General features: G+C 36.9%; 1 protein-coding gene across 5 annotated transcripts in view; it reads left to right on the forward strand.

The window, feature by feature from the left end:
- The window catches only part of LOC126473246 (transcription elongation factor, mitochondrial), a 116,775-nt gene extending 97,730 nt beyond the window's left edge, over positions 1 to 19,045 (forward strand). For 3 of the 5 annotated variants that reach the window (XM_050100165.1, XM_050100168.1, XM_050100169.1), the window contains exons 5-6: positions 1,891 to 2,056; positions 17,931 to 19,042. In XM_050100165.1, coding sequence (XP_049956122.1) covers positions 1,891 to 2,056; positions 17,931 to 18,262 — 498 coding nt within the window. In that variant the 3' untranslated portion in view covers positions 18,263 to 19,042. Of the gene's footprint in view, positions 1 to 1,890; positions 2,057 to 17,930 lie in introns of all 5 variants that reach the window. The other 2 variants (XM_050100167.1, XM_050100166.1) reach the window with 2 other exon arrangements.
- The last annotated feature ends 913 nt before the right edge of the window (positions 19,046 to 19,958 follow it).

Here is a 19,958-nt window from a genome sequence, read left to right on the forward strand (position 1 = left end):
GAGAGAGATAAAAATGATCAGCCTCCATTCTTGGGTGTCTTGGTGAAGACGAAGGCAGCTGACACCTTCGGCCACAGTCTTTGTCAAAAGCCAACACACACCAATTTATATCTACAGGCTGACAGCTGCCATCACCCAGCACAGAAGACCGGGATGCTTATTACACTTGTACACAAGGCACTTTCTATGGCAGCTTGACAACAGAATTAGAACATCTTCAGCAAGTGTTCAGTGACAATGGCTGTTCAACCAAGGACATCCACAAAGAGTTACATCCCATCAATCAATCTGATACACCAGAAGAGGAACAAGAAGAAGAGACCAGGAAGGAAGCTTTTTTATCAGATGCAGGGCCTATCTCTGCTAAGATCAGAAGAATCCTAAAGAAAAATAATATCAAAAGTGTGTTCTACCCACCCAACAAAATCAATTGTCAAGGATGATTTGGAGTTAAGAAAACCCAGTATTCACCACATACCAAGTGAATGTCGTATGTCTTGTCAGTCAACGCACTATAACAGTGGACATAAGATGTGAGGAACACAGGCAGGCCATAAAATCAGCAATAGCAGAATACATCATGAATTATGATAAAACCAGAATCCTGGCCCAAGCCCTCAGATTCTGGGGTAGTGTCATTAATGAATTGATTGAAATCGAGATGGTGGAAAACCTACTCATTCTGGAAGTGTGATAGGAACTCAACTCTGTGTGGAATCTAGCACTTTGACTGCTATGGAATCACCAGAAAAAGTTCCCGGCTCCAGTAATGAACCTCAGGCAACTGGAGGCATAAATGACAGGATCATACCACGTTCGGAGCACCAGGCTCCCCATGGGAGATGGCCACAGCAGGTGTGGATGAGATATGGAACAACAACAACAACCTGAGACCTCAGGAATTGTGCCTCATGGGAACAGACCTAATACAGAACACCAGGTGGCACTTTCCGCTGCAAGAGGCTGCTGCAACAGGAATGGACATAACATGCAACTCCAGCAGCAGCATGAAGTTTCAGGGAGCACACCTCATGGATGCGGACCTAATATGGAACACCATAAGATTGACACTGTCGCAAGAGGCAGCCAGGCAAGTGCAGACAGCACAGTGAACACCTACAGTAGCACAAGACTGCAGGGAACATGCCACACAGGTGTGGACTGAGTAAGGAACACCTGGAGACAGATGCCACTGCAAAAGGCAGCCACAGTAGGTATAAAAGGAGTTGGGAACACCAGGAGCAGTACAGAAGCATGCCTTGCAGGTGTGGACCAAATACAGATCACCAGGAGACAGATTCCACCATGAGAGATAGCCGCAACAGGCATGAACGGCTTAGGGAATATCGACAGGTGTGCGAGACTGCATGGGCACAAACTGAAAATGGAGCACCATGATGCGACCACTGCCACAGTGGGTGCAGACGGAATAGGGAACACCTGTAGCAACGCACAAGTGCACCTCAAGGGTGCAAACTGATGAGGAAAAACCCAGTTCCAGAGCAGATGGCAGACGGAACTCCAGACACCGCCCAAGCATAAATATAGAATGCGGTCAGCCAGACATCCATTCTCAGAAAACACTTGATTAAGACATTGAGGTATGGTGTCAAAATATCGTGATGGAAAGAGACACACCTATAGCAGAACACCTGAACTCAATGAGATGTCCTAAACTAGTTACAAAAGTGTACAGGAAAGTGATAAGACTATTAGCACCCAGCTAACAACATTGATCCCTCCCAAGCTCGATTGTCAACCACTTTGTTATTCTAATCAAGATCTAGTTTTGCATGCTATTCCTAGTGATAGATGGTGTTTAAGTATTCAGATTTGGCTTTAATAATAGACTTAAGTATTATTGCAATTACATAATTAATGGCTTTTCAGGCTGCAGGTATCACAGAAAAGATTCCTAATTGTGATGCCTATGTGATGGAAGAAATGGGAACCCCTGTGCAATTGGCAAAGAATTTGTTAAATGCACTTCAGACAGTTCAACTTCGCGCAATGTTTATTGCTTTACTTAGTGCATCTTCTTTGAATTCCTTTGGAGGTATAATCATATTAGCTAATGTAACAGATTTCTCTTGAATGTTTTTAATTACTGCTTTCATTAAGTAAGTGTAGATGACTGAGTCTGCATGTACCGATTATCACTTGTACAGTATGGTCATAGGTACAAAAACTAAACATTAAAGTAAGCAACAGTAGCTACAGGAAAGTAATTTTCTATCTAAATTATACATGTTTATATTGAAGTGTACAGCTAATTTCATTCCATTTACGTATTTGCAGCAGTTTTTTTTCTCTTCAGTTACAAAACGTAGAAGGAACATTATTCTTTTTTTAAATATGTCCTATGTTATTTAACTTTTTAGAAGTAGTATCCACTCCACTCAGTACATCCTTCCCTCCTTTGAAATCAACAATCACGTAAATTGTTGTCTCTTGTATCTTTTGGTAGCTGAGCACATATGGCAGTTAATGTATGGAGAAGGTCATCACTCAAAGAAAATTACAGCCATTCCGCAATGCTATAATTGTAGAAGTAAGCAAACAGTTCATGAAGGAAGAACAGGCTTAGGGACAGTTCTGAAGATTTTTGAATGGTGGGTAGCCTGTAATATTGCCACATCAATGTACTGAAGAGAAGTCATGATGAAAGAAGCGTAGGAGCTCAGTTTTAGATGGTGGTTGTAAGTAGTAGTTAGAATTCAGGAAGGTATTGTTCTTAATGCCACTTCCCAGTGACGGTTTTAAATATCCAAATGTTTTTATTTATTTACAAGCTTAGCACCAGGCATTGCCTGGGTATGAATATATTCCAACTTGTAAGTTTTACTCCACAAACACCAAAAATGTAGTAAGGAATAAACTTTTTTCCTTTCATCACATTGTGAGGGTTGTTAGCAATAAAGTTTCATAAAAGTTTGAAAAAAATATGTTGCAAGTCACGAAGTGCTATCATTCTCAAATATTGGATGAGTAAAGGAAGGGTATTGCACGTCATGGACTACTCTGCTTTTTCACCCCCACCCTTTTGATAGGTAGGTGGTTCTTACCCCCACAGCAATTATTTCCAAAAAGTAAGTGATACGTGCACCAAGTTTCTCTGAAATAGGTCCAGTGTTTTAGGAGGGGGTGTGGAACATACACACAGAAGCAGATCCATTTTTATAATATGTGTGGGTTTATCCATTCATAGACCATACATATTATATGAATGTTGTCCAAATGTACATGTATATTTTATGTGAAATAATTACAAGGAAAACAAATACATGCATTAAACAATACACACATATAATGCAAACTGGTCCATGCATAGTAACAAAAATTTATTTTATCGTACATACCGTATATGCTTCTATTTTTATAAATTTATAGTCTCTTTTTCATAAGCTTATACTTTTTTGCTTCCTAACCAGCAAATCCTTTTGTATACAACAATGGTTCAGTAAATTTTTTAACCAGGCAACAGCTGTCATTAAATATGTAAAAATAATGAAAATCTAACTCCGTAAAAATAATGAAAATCTGAAGGGGCAAAGAACAGTATTTTCAGTCTTAGCCTAAAGTAAAAAATCAGAAAAATGTTACTAGCTAATATAGTGACTTTGTGAGTAAAAGCTTTGTTCCAGTAGGATTTTTTTTAAATTCTGCTTTAAATTAATTTTCGTCTTCTAACTGTCTGGCATTGTTAGTATGCTAAGTCTCCAAAATACAGATTTGCAGTGTGCCTTTGGAGGACAGTGTGCTGTTATTAAGATTGACCTCTTCAGTGACAAAAAGAAAAAGTGTTAGGAACTGCATCATAATCAATTTCAGCTACACTGTCGCCATCTGTACCAAAGAAGGTACACATGTGCAGCTTCATGTGCCACTGTTAGCAATCACTTTGTGCTAAGGATTTTTTTTTTTTTAATCATCATCAGTCTTTGATGGGATTGGTGTAACCCACCACCAATTCCTTTCCTGTGCCAACATTTTCATCTCAGAGAGTAGCAAGTCTTCAATTCTAGTCTTTGCAAGATATCAAACTCCAAATGTCCTTTGCATGCAGTTACCATCATGATCTTCACTTGGGAGTTGGTCGAGATGGCCCTGCATTCACGACCGTAACAATTCCTGTCAGTTCTGTCAATTGTAATTGACAGTACCACTTGTGTCTAATTGATAGCTGTGAGGACCTCTTTACAACTACGTTTCTTCTGTTGTGTTACACAGCTGCGAGTGTTATACTGTGGCTTACAGACACATTGGTAAACCTCCTGTGATACACCTTATTTCACAGTATGATCATGGGCAGCTCCAAACACAATAGGTCCTTCCTGCCATTCTGTCTCCATGTTGACCCATCTTAATGCACAGACTTCATACAACCAACTGGCTCATACACACCACTTCACCTCCATGACTTATGTCCGTGGTAGTGGCTCTCGTTACTGCCGGGTACCAGTTCTAAACCAGTACACAACTCCCAGTATGATCTTCTTGAGGGGGTGACTAATATTTCATCTTTTAAAAAGTAGGCTACACTTTGACCCATCTACAGAGTACAATATCACTCTAAAGGGGCACAGTATCAAATCAGTACAAGGTTTCTGGGATTTGATTAAACTACGATCTTAGCCAAAAGAGTTATTACTTTCTGGCAATCAAAAATCATTTTCACTACCTGTTTAACAAAAGAGTTGGAAAAATCGATGTCTGCTGGTTGTGGCACCTCTTTTCTTAAACTTAGGAGTTGTTACATACTTTTTATGGTTCCTTAGTTATAGATAAGTAACTATAGTTAATGTTCATGCACAGTGACTAAGATTATGTAAGAGCAAGGAGAAACTAAATTGTAGATACATAATACAAACTACATCATAGTGTGACGAGAACATTTCTTCACAATTAATGTCTAAGTGATGGCACAATGTAAACTCTTTCATAGCATTTGCATTCTCATTCACATTATATTCCTTTGCTACTTGGATACTAATTTCTGTTCATTGCTGAATTAAGGTAATAGTATGTTGAAAACATAATTTGAAAGTAAAGTGTTGTTCAAAGTTGTGTGTTTATTTATGCAAAATATTGTGAGACAAGTGGAGTATGTTAAAGATGTCTTTGTGGGAGATTTTTGAGTTGGCCTCACTGATGTTTAACCATACTGTATATCAGAAAAGGTAATGTGCAATTTTCGACATTGCATCAAAGAAGTTGGATGATTTTCTTTGATAGGTGGCATGGTCAAATATTTTCAGTGATCTCATTCAAATCCCACAAGCCAAAATCATGGAGAAGTGGACTTGTTTTATGATAGGCATTAGAATATAAATTATGAAATATTACAATTTCAAACAGAAGAAAATTTTCTTGGTAAGTATTTATGAGCCAAAGATGTAACACAAATGTATTCCAGGATACATGTAGGATTTCATTGTGATCGCTAAATAAAAGTAATCGTAATCGTAATCTCCCATGACGTACGTCTAGGTGTGAGGGGTAAAATTTAAAAAATAAATTTTTATGTAGTTAGATGGCGGGGTATGCAAGGCCTGTGTAAATGATTCTAATGGATCTACTTTTGATTATCCATTTTTAAACTCTTTGTTCTCAGCTACTTTTTGGGAAAAATTATTGAATTTAGTGCAGAGGATCTGAATACATCATCATCATTTTTCCAGCTATCATCATCAAGGAGCTGAACATCACATTCCTTTCTAAGTTCATTACTCTCATCTCTACTAATGTACATAATTGTCTTTTCTTTGTTCTTGGAATATTTTTTTTTCATTGTGCTTGGTTAGTGCATTTTTCATGACAACATAAAGAACTTTGCAAGCTTGCTTATCGTGTACATCCTACTATCTACATCTGCCTACTGTCTGCAAACTACTGTGAAGTGCATGGCAGATGGTACTTCCCATTGTACCAGTTCATAAGACTTCTTCCTGTTCCATTCACATATGGGTGTGGGAAGCACAACTTTTTAAATGCCTCTGAGTGTGCTGTAATTGATCTAATTTTGGCCACATGATACCTACTCAAGCAGTACATGCACAGTTGTAGTCTATTCCTAGAGCTAACATTTAAAACTAGTTCTTAAAACTTTCTTAGTGGGTTTTCTCAGAATAGTTTCCATCTGTCTTCAAGTGCCTGCCAGTTCAGTTACTTCACCATCTCAGGACCCCGTCCCACAGGTTAAACAAACCCGTGACCTTTCGTGCTCTCCTCCCCTATATCTACTCAGTATCCCTTGTTAGTCCTATTTGATATGGTTTCCACACACTTAAGCAGTATTCTAGGGTGGGTCACACAAGTGATTTGTAAGTAATCTCCTTTGTAGACCTATTGCATTTCAGGAGTATTTTAACAATAAACCAAAGCCTGCTACCTGTTTGAACTGGGACTGAACTGTGTGATCACTCCATTTCCTATCCGTACAAACTGTTACACCCAGGTATTTGTATGAGTTTGCTGATTCCAACTGTGGTTAATTGATGCTGTAATCATAGAATACAAAGTTTTATTTTTGTTATGTGAATTCACAATTTTACATTTTTGAACATTTAAAACAAGTTGCTAACATGTGTACCATTTTAAAATCTTGTTAGCATGTAACTAAATGTTTGTGCAGCTTTTTTCATTCTGTATTTCATTATAGATAAATTCATCATCTGTGAAAAGTCTGAGATTACTATTAATATACAACAGTCATTAATATACAACATGAACAGCAAGGATACCAACACACTTCCCTGGAGCATACCTCAAGTTACTTCTACGTCTTTTGATGCTCTCCAGTCAAGCTGCATCTTCTCTGTCAAAAATTCTTCAATCTTGTCATTAATTTTACTTGATAAACTATATAATCCTTCTTTCAATGAGTGTAAATGTGGTACTGAGTCAAACGCATTTGGAAAATAGAAATACACTGCATCTATCTGATTGTGTTGATCTATGGTTTCCATGATGTCATGTGGGAAATGTGCGTGTTTCAAATCAAGTTCTCACTTTTACTTTTAAAACACTTTATTTAAAATATACACATGTTGACTTTATTAAAATAGGCGCACGAAGACTGACTAATGCACTCAACACACACACATATATACACAAACATCTGTCACCACTATCGATATTTCTCGAACATACTCGATATCCGATATAAATGTATTACAATTCCAACACGCCTCCTTACATTTATATCGCGATGTTTAACATATTCCTAATTTTAATGAATTTTTCTTTACATAACGACTTTGTGAATATATCTGCAACATTTTCATTCGAATCTACTTTAACAATATCAATGAGTCCCTGTAAATAATACTCATGCACAAAATGGTAATGTACTTCTATATATTTTGAATTCTTTGTGAAATTACCAAACTTCGCTATATTTAATGCTCCTGAATTATCTTCATATATGACAATAGGTTTTTCAAATTTAACATTAAAAATGTCTAAAATATCATGTACAAGTTTCACCTCGCTAACAGCTTCAGACAATGCTACATATTCTGCAAAAGTTGAAGCCTTTGTGACACTCGCTTGTTTTCTTGACTTCCAAAATACAACATTACTAAATAATCTAATTACATAACCAGAAGTTGACTTTCTATCCACACTATCACCTGCCCAATCTGAATCCACAAAACAATCTAATATCTCAGCACCTTCATTCCTACAATAGTTTAATTTCAAATCTTTAGTTAAATATAAATATTTCAAAATTCTCAAAGCATATTTAAAATGAGTACTACTGTAACAACTTTGGAATCTGCTCAAGTAATTCACACTATAGCTAATATCTGGTCTAGTACCCGAACTTATGTACAAGAGTGCACCTATCAAGTTTCTATATCTAACGTCATTACAATCTTCATACGCTGGTTCTAACTTTAAATTTACTTCCATTGGAGTTTTGTACAAGATCGAATCTTCAATTTTATATTTCGCAGCTAACGAATCAATGTATTTTTCTTGACTCAAACTCATAACTCTTGTTTCATAATCATAATTAATATCGATGCCAAGATATCTTTTTACCTCACCTAAATCTTTCATATTAAATCGCTTTGACAATAAGTTCTTAATCTTAACAATTTTTTCTTTTCTCACACAGCAAATGAGCAAATCGTCGACAAAAATAATCAAATAAATCAAGACATCTCCATCTCTCAATACATAAAGACAATAATCATATTTACTCCTTTTAAAACCTAAACTTCTTAAAAACTCGTCAAGACAATTGTACCAAGCTCGTGAGCTTCCTCGCAAACCATACAATGCTTTATACAATTTACAGACTCTACCCGTACCATCATCATATCCTCTTGGCTGCTTTACATAAACTTCAGATAAAACTTTACAATTTAGAAACGCAGTCTCTACGTCCATTTGTTCTATAACCAAACCTTCTTGACAACAGTATGACAACAAAATCTTTAATGTTTGCATATTGGTTACTGGAGAATAAATATCCTCAACGATTTCTTTTTGTTGAAACCCCCTGACAACTAATCTTGCTTTGTAAACACCCTCTGATTTCTTTGTGAAAACCCACTTTACATCAATGGCTTCTTTATCAACTGGTTTATCTACTAATTCCCATGTTTTGTTTTTGTTCAAACAATCAATTTCCTTATTCATCGCTTTTTCCCAATAATTTGATTCGGCACTGTTAATCGCCTCCTCAAAGCTTTCCGGACTATTTGCACTGCAAAAGTTTACATAAATAAAATTGCTGTAAACATAATCATTTAATATTTTTGGTTTTCTTTCTCTAGATGATCTCCTCAACTCAAGTACTTTCTCTGATTCATGATTATCAGAAAGCTTTTCATTTTTCTCAATTTCCTTCTGTTTTTCTATTAGTTCAGTTTCATTTTCTATACTTTCGTGTTCAGAATCACTAGAATATTCACTTACTGAATCATAATCTTTAAACCCAATACATTTAACACCACTTTCAACAATGTCCACATGTCTAGCAACAACTATCTTATTATTTATTAGCACTCTGTAGCCTACTTCACAATAACCCATTAAAACCCCCAAATCGGCTTTCCTATCCCATTTCGACTTTCTCAGTTGCTCAGGTACTCTTACAAAAACTCTACTCCCATACAACTTCAAATGATTAACATTAGGTTTTTTTCCCAGTAATATCTCATAAGGAGTTTTCTTTTCAATGGTGTTAGCTAAAGTTCTGTTTTTGAGGTATGCTGCTGCACAAACCACTTCAGGCCAAAATCTCTTGTCTACTCGCGCTTCGGCTAGCAGACACCGTGACATGTCCATGATGGATCTGTTATACCTTTCAGCAGTACCATTAAGCTCATGCACATAAGGTGGACAAGCATTCAATACAATTCCTTTTTGTCTCACAAATTCATAGACATTTTCATTTAAATATTCCTTCCCATTGTCACATCTTATCTTTTTAACAGTTTTCCCAGTGAGATTCTCAACTTCATTAATATACTCTACAAAACATTTGTATACTTGATCTTTAGATTTTATGGTGTAAACACGAGCTGCCTTACTGTAATCATCAATGAAAGAAAGAAAATATCTTTCCCCATGCATTCCAGTAGTTGAGTGAGGCCCATTTAGATCTGTGTGAACAATTTCTAAGATTTCTTTTGCTTTGGTTCTATTATTTTTAAAAGGAACATTATGCATTTTGTTTTCGATACAGATTTTACATTTCATAAATTCTGATTCTAGTTCTGAAGGAACCCCATCTAACAATTGATGTTTACATAAAGTATTTAGATAATTGAAATTAACATGTCCCAAAATGCGGTGCCATTTTTCCTTTGCTGTCATATTATTGTCTTTACTCATAACATTAACATTAACTTCTCCTTTATTAATAGTACTACTCATTTTATACAACCGACCCTCTTTCCATGCAATCGCAATCAATCCATTAGCTTTATCAAAAATTTTTGCATTATTCCCTACCGATACAATTTTGTGATTATCTGTAATTTTAGCATAACTGATCAAGTTTTTGTCTATGTCTTTTACAAAGAAAACATTTCGCATATTAATTGGAACCATTTGATCATAGACAGGAAAATTACTAATTACATTACCAACTTTAGTAGCTTGCAAAATTTTTCCATCAGCAATTTTTACATTTATAGGTTGTTTTAAAGTTATACTCTTAGAAAAATATTCCTCATTATTAATAACATGATCAGTACAGCCACTGTCTAATAACCAATTGATTTGAATTTGATTGTTATTACTTGACTCTACTGTTCTATTTTGACCTATCATAGAATTAACCTCTGTTATAAAACTACTCATACCATGATCACTCTGATGGTAACCTTGCTTGCTGTGATGCCGACCGCTGCTAAAACCATGCTGCTCTCCTCGACCACGTTGCCTGCTGCCATAACCTCCACGCTGCATGTTGCCGTAATATCCACGCTGTACATTGCTATAGCCTCCACGCTGCATATTTCCATTACCTCTGTCGCTGCTTTGAAAATGTACTCCACGATGCCATGTGCCTCTGTTACTTGTTCTTCCCTGGGTACAATCACGTTTGAAGTGACCTGCTTTGCTGCATCGATAACATACTTGCTCCTGATTTCTTGAATTCAATTTTCTTTCTGTGTGAAATACATTTGATTTTACCTCTTCATTTCCAGTTTTTGCATTCAATAATTGAATCTTACTTTTAACGTATTCAACTGTCTGGTCCTCTTCCTTCAAGACGTCCACTAAGTCCCCAATATAGCTCATTGACTCTGGTAACGTTCGCAGCATATAATTTAACTTCTCCTTTTCCGTTACTTTGGCGCCTGCAGATTTCAGCTCATTTACAGTTTTTTCAAATGCACTGAAAAATGTCCCCGTATCACTGTAATCACTTAACCTCAATTTGTCCAACTTGTTTCTGCATAATATTTGAAGGGCTGTAGACTCTTTCGAGTATAATTCATCAAATTTCTTCATGATCTCGAAAGCACTTTCTCTGTCACTCACGAATTCTAGTTGCTTATTTGTGATTGCACCATAAATATAGTTGATAGCCTTCAAGTCCTCTTCATCCCACGTTTCGTTGTCTGAACTCACTTTTGCCCTCGTAGTCACTGTATAGCATTTCTTCATTTTTAGGTACATGATTATCCGCTGCTTCCAGTTCCCATAGTCTTCGCCATCAAATACAGGAATAGTTATATCAGCCATGTCGAACTTTCTGAATAACACGCGACGGCCACAATATAATATTTAACTTCTACTTTTCTTTTCAAGAACCACGCTCTGCTACCATGTTTCAAATCAAGTTCTCACTTTTACTTTTAAAACACTTTATTTAAAATATACACATGTTGACTTTATTAAAATAGGCGCACGAAGACTGACTAATGCACTCAACACACACACATATATACACAAACATCTGTCACCACTATCGATATTTCTCGAACATACTCGATATCCGATATAAATGTATTACAATTCCAACAGTGCGAATAAAGTTTCACATCATTGATGGTTTTCAAAATCCTTGCTGGTTGACATGGAGGAGATCATTCCTTTAGAGATACATTATTACATGCAGGCTGAGAGTATGTTCTAAGATTATACAATAAATGGCTGACAAGGATAATGGATGGCAGTCTTTTGGATCTCTTCTGCTACCCTTCTTGTAGATGGATGTGACCTGTGCTTCCTTCCAACTACTGGATACGTTTTTTTGTTTGATAGGTCTGTGGTAGGCTTTTTTTTAGAAAGGTTAACTCAGCTGCAAGTTTGTTATACAATCCAACAGGGATTCCATCGGGCTCTAGGGCTTTCTTCAGTTTTTAGCAATGTCAGCAGTTGCTCAACATCACTGTCATTAATCCTGTATCATTCATCTTTGCAGTGATGTGAGACTTACAATGGGGCAATACCACCCCCTGCCCCCAGATTTTCCTTTGTAAAGAAACATTTGCAAGTGGAGTCCAGCATTTGTACTTTTACTTTGCTGTCCCCAATTTCAGTTCCTCTCTTGTCCACAAGTGTCTGTACACTAATTTTGGTACCACTAAAAGTCTTTACATATGACCATAATTTATTTGGGCTTTGTGAAAGATCTTTCAATAACATTCTGCTACAGTTGTCATTGAAGGCTTCATGCATTGCCTTCTCGACAGTTAAACATGCTTCATTTAGTATCTTCCCATCTCTAGCCCTATGTTTTGGGTTACACCTATAATTCAGTAGTCTCTTTTTCTTTAAAAGTTTCTTCATAGTGACTGTATACCATGGAGGGTTCTTCCCATCATGAACTGTTCTACAAGGCACATATCTATCAAATATGTAGTCAACTAGTCTTCTAAACCTGCACCATGGTTGTTCTACATGCTCCTCTCCAGAGTTAAAGGCTTAGAGCTCCTTATTGAGATAGGGCACTACTGCTATTTTCTCTAGTTCACTGAAAATATAAGTTATTCTACATGTTTTAGTTGCCTTTTTACTATGGTAATCATTATTGCTACAACTGCCTCATTGTCAATGATACCAGTTTCCATGTGGAGATCATCGAAGAGATCAGATCTGTTTGCTGCCATTAGATTCAGTAGGTTTCCATTGTGAGTTGGCTTCCAATCAATCTGTTCTAGGTAGTCCTCTGAGTGCATTCAGTAATGTTTCATTACAAAACTGTAATTTTTCCAAATGATTGACAGATTGTTGAAGTCATCTCCAGTGATTGCAGGATGTGTGGGGAACTTTTAGTGAGCATAGGTTTTGTGAAAAGTTTTCAGTGACATCGGAAGGCGAGTCGGTTGGTTGATAGAGAGATTCAATTGTAAGTTTATGCACACCTTTGATATCGAGACTTGCCCAAGCAATCTTGCATGCAATTTCAGTTTCTTTGTCAGTGGATTTTAGTATCTTGTCTACAGCAACAAATGTTCCATCACCATTTATCATCTGTCGTTTCAATATATGCTTAAAATTTTTCCTAAATGTCTCATTGCTATAAATTTTTGATTTTATCCAAATTTCTTTACCTAGTGTTGTGTGACCTCTACAGCTTTTTAGAAACGCTTCAAATTCTGCACAGTGTTGTGAATGCTTTGGCATTTAATCACTAGGATTTTAATACTCACTTACAGAGAGCATTTCCTTGGATCATATACTGACATGTTCCAGTCTCCTACAGTAATCATTATCTGGACTGGATGGGGAGTTGCCTAATCTATACAGCTCCTTATGTGCATCCCACACCATCTGCCACCTGGGTAGTGGCCTCTTCTGTTAGTGCACACCCAACCCATTTGTGGGAATCCTACCGTTCTCATCACAATGTCACAACCCCAGGAAATCATAGCCTAGCTTGTCAAAGAACCTTCGCATTCTCTAGTTCAATAGTTCCACTCTACTCAGAACCAGAGGGGCATGATCATTTCTGTGGACAGTGCTGAAAATTGTGAGCTTTATTAATACTCCATGTGCAAGGCTTTATTTATTTATTTTTTTCTGCCAGTCGCTAGACTGAACTATGTATGACCTTGGATCCCAGATGACATGTATCATTTGTTCCAACGTGCACCTTGCTCTCTAAACAGGTAACAGAACAGCCTCATCAACAAGCTGAATGAGGCTCCCAGGTATACACTCTGAGTGCACTTTGTGTTCCTTCCCATTCCTTGCTGCTATTTCATAAGGGGCTCCATTATTTGTAATACATCTGAACTGCTGACAATGAATCCTGCACTTTTGCATTTGCCTCCTCTTAATGCAGGACACGGCAGGTTTCCCAAGAGATGAAGTAAGCACTGATTAGAGCTAATCCTCTTTATTAAATAAAACTCTCCCATCCTGACACACAATGCTTTGATCTCAGACGTAGACTAACCTTCCTCCCAGATTCTGCAGTAATTGTGCCTGACCCAGTGCATAGGAAAACAAAAATCATAGTGTTGTAAGAATATTTTAAGGAAATTATTAAATTAATCTGTTGTGTATCCTTGGTTAACTTCTTCGCATTATTTGATTGGTATATTCTCTCAGAATAGTTTGACTGAGTCAGCATTTGTGATTCTGTGAAACAGTACTTTTTCATTCTTGGCTAAAACCAATTGATGGGAATGATTTGATGTCATAGTCAGACAGATTATTGTGAATTGTGTTTTATTCATCTCATGATGTACACTTGCAATCCATTTGGTTTGCATACAGGAGACATGTCAAAAAGTTTTAATACAGTTACAATGATTTTTAGATTTATGAATAATAGCACTATAATGATATAAGGATATTTCTTGGAATATGTAACACATTTTAACCAGCTCAAATTTCCAGTTTGTCCAGCATGAATTTATCCACTGAGTAATAACACTTCATTGTCAGTACCTCGTATAGCTTTATTTTAAGTGGACCTAAATTCATCTGCATCAACTTGTTCTCTTTTAATTTATTACAAATTTTCATTCCCATGTATTGAGGTCACTGTGCATACAGTCTGAGGTGGTGAGTGGGGAGCATAAAATTTTCTTTGTTTAGTATCATGTGAATGGACAAGATGGTGTCCCTCAAATAATTCATGTCTGGTGTACAAAAATATAGTAATCTCATATATGTATAAGGATGGCAGAGTTAATATTTTAAGTTTTCTAAATAATGGTCAACTTAGTTCTTTGTGATTTGCAGTGCACATATTTCAAATTATTTTTTCTGTATTTTTAGTATCCACACTATGTTTGTCAAGTTACCCCAAATTTATCATAGGGCTCACACCTGTTTCATGAAAGACATTTGGATTTAGAAATAACTGTACTGTATTCTTGTACTCTTTTTTGGAAATGTGGGGGGAAATAAACTGATGCTGAACATCAGAAATTCTAGGTGGCTGTGATCAGAAATATCAAGACGATAACAGTGTTAAAATAACCATGCACAGTAACTTTCCAGCTATTTTTCTTAAGCCTTACTAGCATTATTCCTAATTTCCTGATGAAACTATCACTCAGGTTTAATGTTCCCCATCTGAAGTAAGTTTTATATCTGTGGTAACATTTGTTATCATGATACTGTGTTTCTGTTATTGAGATATAACTCTGCCCATTTAAAGGAAATGCCTTTAATGCCATGAAATTTTAATTTCTTTAGCAAGTAATTTAGCAGTGAAGCAGAAGAGTAGAGTCATCGACAGGCTCACAAAAATTAATGAAACTGTGCTAGCATGTGGACAAATATTTTATCCGAACTGATCAGTAATTAAATGATAATTGTCAGTAAAAGGAGATGTGTCTATAATTAGACATTACTAGCTTATCTCCTCCTTTTATTAATTGAGCATTATCAAACCAGCCCAAGATCTTTTGTCCATCAGTGGATCTTTCCACTGCACCATTACATAGTACTGTTTGCACCTTGCAGGCAGCACATTTACATGAACAGGTATCATTACATCCTATGGCATGCCGTTTGAGACTATAAAACTGCTGTTGATTCTTGACATCAGAATATGTATGTCTGTTCGTCCACCTTACATTCTTTCTTTTGTCCATCTTAGATTCTTTCCTTCTTGCTGTGCTGAACTAAGCTGTTTTTTTTTTCTCCCATTCTTTCTGATTTTCTTCTTCAGCAAGACTGTTGTCAGTATTTTCGCACAGCTTCATTCAAAAATTCAAATCTGGCTAGTTGTCTGGTATCTGTTATTTGTCTCACACAATATGTTGCATTCTCGTTTTTCAGCTTTATTGCATACTTTTATTTAGCACATTGTCAGGGAGATCTAATTACTGAATAGTGTCTTTTGTGACTAATCCAGCATAACAGTGCCTCTGGTACCTCATTTCTGTCCCCGGTTTCAATAGAGAACTCATGATAACCTGTGTTGCTTTATATTCTTTCAGAAACAGTGTAAGCCAACTTCCTTTTACTCCATTTCTAGCAGCCTTTGTTCACTTGTAATGTTCTTGGTTCTGCTGTGTAGATGTAATATTAAGGTAATAATTACCTATAAAATATTTCTGTTTGAATATATTGCATTAATTACTTACTTCTTTTACTTTATTTTTTTCTTCTTTGTTTAATTGTATGTTTGCTTTTTTACACTGATACACCGACTGGCATGAGAAATGCAACAGCCAGTAAATGATGTGTAATTAATTGTCTGTCTATTGAAAATGAAGCATTTCAACCAATTTTTTGAGACAGGATATGTTATTGGCATTGCTTTGCAAGTAAACAGCGAAGTTTATTGCCTCAATTGTTGTTTCCCATGCAGCCTGGAAAACGCATCACTGAATGTGAGCGAATAATGTTTTCCCACTCTTGTAGCGCTTGTTACCCTGCGTTGTTCCCTATCAATCGTACATGTTTGTAGGATTTTTATGTGATTGTTGTAATAAACTTTCTGGAGTAAACACGTCATTAAGCCCTGAAAAAGCTGCGAAAGTTTTTGCTTTGGTGGAAGGTGGCCGCAGCATTCACTGCATTGCAGAAGTGTTAAGAACTAAATCTTCCACGATTCCCAGAATCACATGAAGGTACAGGGAAACTGGAGGCTTTGCAAGGAGGCCAGGAACAGGCCCGAAAAAAGCTACATCAGAGAGAGATGAATGCTTCTTACAACTTTAAGTTCTCTGTAATCATTACATCACCACTATTGAAGCACGAAATCGACTCCACCAGGTTTGAGGGTTCAATGTTAGTGAGATAACCATTTGAAGAACACTGGAAGAAGCCAATCTTCAGTCCAGAAGACCTGCTACAGGTCAGGATCTCACCAGAGAGCATTTCACAGCTTGACTACATTTTGCAAGGGAACCTCTTGGCTGGACAGTACAACAATGGGATCACATGTCATTCACCAGTGAGTCATGGTTTGGTCCCGGATCACCTGACAGAAGAGGGAAGGTATTCCCTTTGCATATTCTCATCCAGGAGGCCTCTTCAGGGTGGTTCTGTGATGATGTGGGCAGGAGTCAATACAGCTGCAAAGACGGATTTGGTCTTCGTGGAGCATGGAAGCCTTACTGCACACCGGTATGTGGAGGAAATCCTTCTGGAGCATTTTGTGCCTTTTGCTCCATTTATTGGTGATGATTTTACACTAATGCACAACACATGTCCACATGTTGGGAGAATTGTGCAAGAATTCTTGGATGAAATGAGGGATTCATGCTATGGGTGACCTGCTGAAAGCCCTGATTTGAATCCTGTTGAGCACACTTGGGACTGACTTGGGAGAAGAACCTGTCAGCAGTATCCAGAGACCCTACAGGACCTACAAAACAGCCACCTTGAGGAATGGGATATGATCCGTCAACAGCACATTACCATATTAATCTGGAGCATACCTGATGGATTGAATGCCCTTATTGGTGCAAGAGGTGGTAATACATGCTTTTGAAGATGTGAACAGAGGTCTCTAAGATCATCTCCAGGGTCTGTGAAGTAAAGTGTGAATAACGTCAAAACAGATATGCATTACCTTTATGAGCTTACTCAAAATTTCCTTGTAGTGTGCATGTCTGGCTTAGTTTGTTAAATCTGTTTATAATCATCTTTCTTTATCCATTGTTGGACACTTAGATGGGAGCACCCCACAATATTCCAGCATAAGATACTGGATTAGTGTCATAAAAGTGTCATAAATTTAAAATAAATTTCAGTTTTGTAAGAAATTGAAGTGTTGCATTTTTCATGCCGGTCAGAGTACATCAGGGTTCACTGCTGTATCTCACGGAACACTTCTGCCGATTTTACTTGTAATATTTTTGCCTGCATAAAACCATTGTATTCTATCTTTTTGGCTTAGTAATAATCAGAATGAAAACAGTTGCATTATTTGTATGGTTTATACAAATCACAAGAATTGTTTGGAAACAATATGCAATACTCTAAAATAAGGAAAATTTCTTTTTGCAGCTGTTCACATCTCCTGAAAAATATTGTTGCAGGTAATGGCTTCTTACAGGATAAACAACAGAAGGTTTTCTTTCTGAAATCTCATCTTCCGGCACGGCTTTTCCAGACACTTATCGGGTCAGAGCGTGTTTCTGCACAGTCTGTTGTAGAAAAAATTTTCCAAGGGAGGTCAACTTCTGAAGCTCTTAACTACACGCCAATAATTGTTCCTAATCATGTTCAAGATTATTATCATGCATGTGACAGTGCAGAGCGAGAAATGTTGTGCCAGTCCTTACTACTTACAATGACATTTATGGATGTGGCAATACATCAAAATGAAAGAAGTTTAGCAGCTGTTACTACTCGTAGAATCTCAGTTTAATATTATTTGTCCTGATTTTTTACATTTTTGCATTCAGTTGGTGTATGAAGATCTTGTTAAAGCAGATTTGTGTATAGACTGTCCTGGTATTTAGTATTTTTTGTCTCATATTGTCTTGTGAAAATTGTAATTGCAAAATTACGCAACAGAAACGTTTTGCACTGAAACTTATTATTAACTTTCTTGGTCATGTAAAACACATATTGTGTGTCATTGGAAGAATATATAAAAATTGGTGTAGTCCTCGACATTATGTGCTGTGTGTCATATGTGTATAGACAAAGGAAAATGGACAGCTTGTTGATAAATGTAATTAAACAATACTCCTTTGGTAATACAGGAAATTATTTCAAAGTGAGCTTACTGTAGTTGGTGGCAGTGTTAAGGGCCTCTGGCAGTGCAACTCACAAGAATGTTGCATTGTCAACTCGGCTGAAAGTGCACAGCAGCTATGTTACCTTTCTGCCTTTCTGCACCTTGGCAGTGTCGCAGACCAGATCATCTAAATCTGTCTCATATTTGAAGAAAAGGTCCCTTGCCTGTTTGTGAAACACTTGGCGGCTTCTAGGTGTTTCAGCCATTGTGAGAAAACACACAGAAATCAGTCATTCATAGTTTCTTCCACATAAAATGTGATAGAATGCTCAAATATGATGGAAGTTTACACAGTACAGAATGCTGAAATAGACTGAACGCTGATTGGCTAGGTGTGCAACTGTCTACTATGCATTCCCGGCCCAGAGACCATAAACATTGTCACAGACTATAGTAGTCAATAATGATATTATCTTTGTAAGAATATGATTAAAATAATAAAGATACTTTATTTAAAAAGGAAAATGGACAGGCTGAAGCAGTATATAGTGAGAAGTTCTGTGGAAGGAAGAACAGGACTTCTTGTCCGGTCAGTGCAGGGTTATCAACACAGAGTCAAATAGAGGTGTGTGTAATGAATAAGAAATTAGGAATGTGGATAAGCTATTATGAACTGAATAGTTAACGCATTATCATAGTTACAAAGCCAACACCAACCACAAAGCAATAAAAGTTTATTTGTCCACTAACTCCAAAGATGATGAACGGGTTGAAAGACTATTTGATGAGATAATGAGAATTATTCAGATAGTTAAGAGGGATGAAAACGTTATTGTGATGGGTGACTGGAATTCAGTAGTAGGAACAATAGTAGGAGAACATGAGTTGAGTGAAAGAGCTAGCTGCTTGGTAGAATTTTGCACAGAACATAATTTAATCACAATAAGCACTTGGTTTGAGAATCATGAAAGAAGGTTGTACACATGGAAGAGACCTGGCTGCACTGGAAGGTTTCAGATTGATTATGTAATTTTAAAACAAAGTTTGAAACCAGATTTTTATCTGTAAGGCATTTCCTAGGGCAGTTGTGGACTTTGCCCATAATTTATTGGTGATAAACAGTAGATTAAAATGAGATATTGCAGAAATTAGGAAATAAAACAGATGGGGCCTGTGTAAACTGAAGGAATCAGAGGTTGTTGAGAGTTTCAGAGGAAGCCTTGGGCAACATACTGAAACAGGGGAAACGAACCAATAGGTGACAAATAGGTAGCTTTGAGACACGAAATAGGGGAGGTAGCAGAGTATCACATAAGTTGTTTGGTTCGTTGATTTGGAGAGTAAAAGGACCAAACTACAAAGACGTCACTTCCCTATAAGT

The sequence above is a fragment of the Schistocerca serialis genome, chromosome 4 (assembly GCF_023864345.2).
Source record: "Schistocerca serialis cubense isolate TAMUIC-IGC-003099 chromosome 4, iqSchSeri2.2, whole genome shotgun sequence".
NCBI classification, from domain to species: domain Eukaryota; kingdom Metazoa; phylum Arthropoda; class Insecta; order Orthoptera; family Acrididae; genus Schistocerca; species Schistocerca serialis.